The 7,500-nt window shown below is 42.1% G+C and overlaps 1 protein-coding gene across 1 annotated transcript in view; it reads right to left on the bottom strand.

The window, feature by feature from the left end:
* Positions 1–1,234: 1,234 nt before the first annotated feature.
* Positions 1,235–7,500, bottom strand: part of LOC308319131 (uncharacterized protein) — a 16,068-nt gene continuing 9,802 nt past the window's right edge. Inside the window, exons 6-8 of the mRNA XM_080768996.1 lie at positions 6,881–6,949; positions 5,607–5,649; positions 1,235–1,566 (exon numbers count right to left, since the gene is read on the bottom strand). Of these exons, the coding sequence (XP_080625122.1) occupies positions 1,521–1,566; positions 5,607–5,649; positions 6,881–6,949 (158 nt within the window). The 3' untranslated portion in view covers positions 1,235–1,520. The remainder of the gene's footprint in view (positions 1,567–5,606; positions 5,650–6,880; positions 6,950–7,500) is intronic.

Here is a 7,500-nt window from a genome sequence, read left to right on the forward strand (position 1 = left end):
CGGACCCCCATTTAATGGCTTTTCTCTGGGACCCCCGATTTACAGTATACTCTGAGAGTGTATTGGTTGTATTTGAGAGTGAGAGGCAGGGGCTAAAATCCATAAGGGCACTTTTGGACTAAACTATTTTCGGGGCGCAACGCAACACTCTTTATCTCCTGGAGTTGTGGTGTAACGTCACATAACCATACGGTCCCATGTATCGTATCATATTATTAATAATTATGATATTGCCATTTAAGGATTGTTGCGATTCGATATTACGATGATTTGTGCGATTTGTCGTCGTCGTCTCCCCCCCCCCCCCCCACCCCCCTTTCCTCCCCCGGCAGTTACTTTTATATTAAAAAAAACATTTTTTTAAACAATTATTTATAAACATATTATTATTATTTATAAACATGTAAATCATGAAAAGTTGTCGGATGACTTTCTGGGGAAAAAAATGTGTATTTGAGTGAATCAAATATGCCCCCTCCCCCAGAACTAGGATGTTCCCCCCACAACAAGGATGCTAGGGTTCCAGTGGTTCATGTTATGTAAATAAAGTATCCTACCACACAGAGAGTGCAGTACCACTAAGGAGCCACCAGCGGGTGCCAGGCACCTGGTTTACTGTTTCCTGAGACACAGACTGAAGTTACACAGTTTGAACAAGTACTGTACGTAACGTAAGTACAATTTTTTAGGTATTTGTTTTTTGAGTATTTCTAATTTCCAGTATTTTAACTTCTACTCCACTACATCTCAGAGCCAAATATTGTACTTTTCCTGCCACTGATATTATTTGAAAACTGAAAATATTATTTGAAAACATTTTGATTTTGATTAGAAAAAAATCAAACACTTCACATTTTGGCAATTTGAAAAAAATAGCAGATCTACAAGCTCACAATGCGTTGCGATGCGACGCATTGTGAGCTTGTAGGTCTTTCAAAAGATTGTGTACACGTTTTGAACTTGCATGTGAAATGAGACATTCTGCAATACTTTTACTCGAGTACATTTGGAACACGGGACATCTTCAACAGTACATCTACTATTTATATACTTTTACTTAAAGGTATCTTCAGTGATTTCACTTTTTCTTTTTTTTCTTGTGATAATCCTCCCTACCTTAGAGTGTGCTGACCATATAAGGAGTCCCTGCCTGTCCCCACTTAACCCCTGAGGTAAATAATGAATAAAAAACTTTAGTTTTTTTTCATCCAATCAGGATGGACAGAGAGGGGTCTTCCTCCAATCACGATCGAGCGGGGGCGCGCCTTGTTGCTGTTTTTTTTGTTTTTTCTCCAAATCACCCAAAAATCACTGAATGCTCCTTTAAGTAAAACATGTGAGTACTAAGAAAAGTTAAAAATGAAAACGCATCACATGACACGAGGACAGGAAATTAATTATGTCATACGGTCCGGGTAGGGTACAGGAAATGATGACATAAGGGATATAGCCGGATGTGGAACAGGAACTGATGTCAGAGTAGAGCTCAGTGCATTTCTCTCCTCTCTCCGCCGGTGTGTTCATACTGCCCCCTTGTGGCCTTGCTCTGTCGGCACACTGTAGATCCTATATATGCACGCGCGCGCACACACACACACACACACACACACACACATAGTTTTATACCACTTACATGACAGTATCACGCAGGGAAAATTGCTGATCTACAAGTTCACAACATGTCTTATTGTGACAGGTTGTAGATCGGCTATTTTAGCCGTTTCTGAAATGATTCAATCATTTGTATTAATTCATTTAAGGCATTTAGACCCGATAAAAAAAGGCTTCTAAATCCTGACTTGTTTTCTGAAAAACCTCATATGGTTCTCAACCTTTTTCATGTCAAGGACCCCCAGAATTATCTGTATTTGGCCACAAACACCCCCTTCTGAAAATATGTTGTTCCAGGGACCCCCCCCCCCCCCTAAAAACGTTGTCTGTGAAAGAATATATATTCAAAGACTTGAGTTAAAAACGTTCTCTGATGGAATATATATTTAAAGACTTGAGTTAAAAACGTTCTCTGATGGAATATATATTTAAAGACTTGAGTTAAAAACGTTCTCTGATAGAATATATATTTAAAGATTTGAGTTAAAAACGTTCTCTGATGGAATATATATTCAAAGACTTGAGTTAAAAACGTTCTCTTTCATAGAATATATTTAAAGATTTGAGTTAAAAACGTTCTCTGATAGAATATATATTTAAAGATTTGAATTAAAAACGTTCGCTGCTAGAATATATATTTAATGTTTGCTTCACATTTTGGTTAAAACCAGAACTTGTTTTTCTCGAGACCCAAAACAGAAATGAGACTTTTGGCCCAAACTATAGTGAGAATAGCAGATCTACAAGCTCACAGGGGTGTCACTTTGCGGCACGTTGTGAGCTTGCAGATCAGCATATTTTGATTATTTTCTAATTCATGGACTTTCATAGATTTGTCTATGATTTATTCATGAAATTATTTAGACAAATCTTTTTATTATTATTATTAATTCATGTGCACCTTTGTTTAGTTTTTTTTATGTAGGAAATGTACATTCGGATGAATTGAGGACCCCTATGGAAACAAGCCAGTATGGTAACAAGTATAGCCTAACAAACAAAATTATATGTCTGCATGGACGTCATAACTAGGTCTGTGTGTGTGTGTGTGTGTGTGTGTGTGTGTGTGTGTGTGTGTGTGTATGTGTGTGTGTGTGTGTGTGTCAGTGTGTGTGTGTGTGTGTGTGTGTGTGTGTGTGTGTGTGTGTGTTTTAAGGGTGGAGTTGTGTCATTAAGCAGGTTCTGTTTTACAGACATTAGTCATTTTTTCGTGACTAAAAGTACATCTGACTCACCAACCTGGCAACCATTACCTCCAATAGACATTCTTATGCAGATGACTCACCAACCTGGCAACCATTACCTCCAATAGACCTTCTTATGCAGATGTTGTTTTTGGCAGAACATTTCTATTTTAGTTTTAGTCATAAGTTTTCACTTAGTTTCAGTCACATTTTAGTCACCTGGAATGTTTTAGTGTTTAAGTCTAGTTTTTGTCGACAAAATCTACAGGTGATTTAGTCGACTAAAATGTATTTTGGCGGGTCCTGATCCCATCGTAATGACTGTTTTTACACTTGCTGAAAATAGCCGATCTACAAGCTCACAACGCGTCGCAGCGCGACGCGTTGTGAGCTTGTAGATCGGCTATTTTGTGAGCTTGTAGATCGGCTATTTTGTGAGCTTGTGGATCGTCTATTTTGACCAACATGACCAGAACTACTTAATATTGACCAAAACCAGAGCAGAACTCCCACCACGGGACTCAACCAATCAGAACTCCCACCACGGGACTCAACCGATCGGTACCAGTAAGACGCGCAAACGCGGGAAGCGAACGCAGCTCGTACATATTTGGGTTTTAGACGTATAGCTGCTTTGGGGACTCCGTATATGGTTATGGCTGAGTCATGGTGACGTAATCACTCAGCTCCATATATGGGCACAAAAGCGCGATAGACAGACAGACAGACAGACAGACAGACAGACATGATCTGCTAGGTCTCATAGTAAGTGCTCAGTGCGTTCGCAACCAGAGCAGAACTCCCACCACAGGACTCAACCAATCAGAACCAGAGCAGTTGTAACCACTGTATTAATGGCAAGTATTTCATACAACAAAAATCTGAACTATCCCTTTAGCTCTGAGTGTGACCTAGACAGTGAACACTCTCAGAGTTAAATCAACACTGAAGACGTGACCTCTGTGACCTCTAGGGCTGTGAACTGCGTGACCTCTGACACGAGACGAGGTCGCAACCTCTGACCTGACACGAGGTCGCGTACCTGCATGCACAAACGCATGACACGCTGCTTACCAAAGCGCACGGCCTAGCCTCACGCACACACACACACACACGCACGCACGCACGCACGCACACACACACACACACACAGAGAGAGAGAGAGAGAGAGAGAGAGAGAGCTACAACACTGGTTGCACAATCAGGAGAGAGAGAGAGAGAGAGAAAGAAACAACTTTCTTCTTTGTTCAACTGGTTCGGGCTGTTCTCTCTCTCTCTCTGTGTGTGTGTGTGTGTGTGTGTGTGTTGGGGGGGGGGGGAGGAGAATGCAGGTCAAGTCTTGTCTTGTTGGGTCAGGGACCAGCGACACTGCCTGCCTGCCTGCCTGCCTGTCTGTCTGTCTGCCTGCCTGCCTGCCTGTCTGTCTGTCTGTCTGTCTGCCTGCCTGCCTGCCTGCCTGCCTGCCTGCCTGCCTGCCTGCCTGCCTGTCTGTCTGTCTGTCTGCACCTTCTCGCTACACATGCGTTGCGTAACTCAACCTTGTTGTTGTCCTACTGTAACCTCATCCCGATCATGAATTATTTTATTGACATCTACGCTTATAAACGTAAGCCCAAAATGTGGAACAGTCATTAAGACATGCGGATCCCTTGACTCCCTCATTACCGCTCTCAAAGGGCCCCTACGGAACGGCTGCAATTCCAAACTGGCCCCAATAAAATCTGAATCCCCCCCCCAATGCCCCCCCCCCCCTTTCCCCTCACTGTATATGTTTATTTTCCCTTTTTACCTCCTTTATGATGAATTCCTGTTCTGTTCTTTAACTAAATAGAAGTGTCTATTGTACGTTTTTAAATATTTTGATGAATTGAACAAGGTGGACCCTCTTGTAAACAATCAATCAATCAATGGCTCCTGATGATCCTAGATGACTATATTTCTATGTACAGTATGTGATGTACCAGTAAGACGCGCAAACGCGGGAAGCGAACGCAGCTCATACATATTTGGGTTTTGGACGTATAGCTGCTTTGGGGACTCCTTATATGGTTATGGCTGAGTCATGGTGACGTAATCACTCAGCTCCATATATGGGCACAAAAGCGGGACAGACAGACACACAGACAGACAGACACACAGACATGATCTGCTAGGTCTCATAGTAAGTGCTCACTGCGTTCGCAATCATTCATGTGTTGTTCTTGCTACTGTAAGTCTCTCTGGATTAAGGGCGTCTGATGAAACGACTACATTGTGAAATAGTAATGGAGTTCTGGAGTTCTGCGGGACACATACGGCCGATTCCGACCCGTCCCCGAGTGATTACGATAAAACCCTGTGGGGGGTCTCCGGAGTCTCTGGGGAAATTTGGGAATCGGGGGTCCCGTTTGTTTCACTTAAGAGCTGAACTTGGCAAGACAAAATTAACCGTGCGTGTGTTTTGTGTGTGTGTGTGTGTGTGTGTGTGTGTGTGTGTGTGTGTGCGCGCGTGCGTGCGTGCGTGCGTGCGTGTGTGTGTGTGTGACTGTTAGCTCTCAGACCAGTTCTGTGGGCTGACTTTGCAGAAATGAGAGCGATGACTCACACACACACACACACACACACACACACACACACACACACACACACACACACACACACACACACACAGGAACCAGGAACTTATCCATTGTGTCAAACTGTAAAACATTGTCATTGTGAGTGATTCCGCTAACTGTGAAAACACACACAGCTGTGCGTGTGCGTGTATGCGTGTGCGTGTGTGTGTGTGTGTGTGCGTGCGTGCGTGTGTGCGTGCGTGTTCAGACTCACCCTTGCTGTCTGCTGCTGAGGTTGCGTTTCACCAAAACCACGGCTGGAATGAGTCACACATGTCAAAGGTTACAGAGGTTCAAAGGTCAAAGGTTACATAATATGAAATGTAAATGATTTGCTTCTGTCTGATCCGTACGTTACATTTATTACACAGCTCGGTTTAATGCCCGATTCTGATTGGCCAATTCAATTCAATTAAATCTTTATTGAATCCATATCACAGTACAGAATAACAATACAATAGATAAGAAGTAATAAAATAGAAAGAAATTTACAATAAAAAACGTCAATCGCCAAATTCAGCTCTATAACAGACCGCTGCACCTGATTGGTTCATATCAATCTGTCTATTCAAAGGCTCGGAGCGCCTGATTGGCTGCAGCCGCTGACAGCCGTGTCATTTAATGTCATTTAACTAAACAACATTGCTTTTCAATAAAAAATATACTTTATGCTCTACCAGAAAATGGATTCCATTTGATCAACTGTTGCCTCTCGCAATGTTCAAATCCTTCCGTCGTACAGTCTGGAGCAACGGAAGCTCTGATCACGAGTAGAATATAAATGCTTCCGTCGTACAGTCTGGAGCGACGGAAGCTCTGATCACGAGTAAAATATAAATGCTTCCGTCGTACAGTCTGGAGCAACGGAAGCTCTGATCACGAGTAGAATATAAATGCTTCCGTCGTACAGTCTGGAGCAACGGAAGCTCTGATCATGAGTAAAATATAAATGCTTCCGTCGTACAGTCTGGAGCAACGGAAGCTCTGATCATGAGTAAAATATAAATGCTTCCGTCGTACAGTCTGGAGCAACGGAAGCTCTGATCATGAGTAAAATATAAATGCTTCCGTCGTACAGTCTGGAGCAACGGAAGCTCTGATCACGAGTAGAATATAAATGCTTCCGTCGTACAGTCTGGAGCAACGGAAGCTCTGATAACGAGTAAAATATAAATGCTTCCGTCATACAGTCTGGAGCAACGGAAGCTCTGATCATGAGTAAAATATAAATGTAACAACAGACAGTGATCTTACCCACTATATAAATGTAACAACAGACAGTGATCTTACCCATTATATAAATGTAACAACAGACAGTGATCTTACCCACTATATAAATGTAACAACAGACAGTGATCTTACCCACTATATAAATGTAACAACAGACAGTGATCTTAATATAAATGTAACAACAGACAGTGATCTTAATATAAATGTAACAACAGACAGTGATCTTAATATAAATGTAACAACAGACAGTGATCTTACCCACTATGGCAGCCACAGACAGAGCCACCACAGACACAGCTACGACCACCACGATCAGCAGGAACTGGTCTGGAATAAAAACAAACAAAACAAAGAAACATTCTCAAAGTGGTGCCCATGTTTGTTTTAATAGAATGTGGTGCTTGGAGATCTATTGTAGTTTTAATAGAATGTGGTGCTTGGAGGTCTGATGTAGTTTTAACAGAACGTGGTGCTTGGAGGTCTGATGTAGTTTTAATAGAATGTAGTTGCTTGGAGGTCTGTTGTAGTTTTAACAGAACGTGGTGCTTGGAGGTCTGATGTAGTTTTAATAGAATGTGGTGCTTGGAGGTCTGTTGTAGTTTTAATAGAACGTGGTGCTTGGAGGTCTGTTGTAGTTTTAATAGAACGTGGTGCTTGGAGGTCTGTTGTAGTTTTAATAGAACGTGGTGCTTGGAGGTCTGTTGTAGTTTTAATAGAACGTGGTGCTTGGAGGTCTGTTGTAGTTTTAATAGAATGTGGTGCTTGGAGGTCTGTTGTAGTTTTAATAGAACGTGGTGCTTGGAGGTCTGTTGTAGTTTTAATAGAACGTATGTGCTTGGAGGTCTGTTGTAGTTTTAATAGAACGTATGTGCTTGGAG

This window comes from Protomyctophum bolini (genome assembly GCF_963924005.1).
Source record: "Protomyctophum bolini genome assembly, chromosome: 7".
NCBI lineage: Eukaryota > Metazoa > Chordata > Actinopteri > Myctophiformes > Myctophidae > Protomyctophum > Protomyctophum bolini.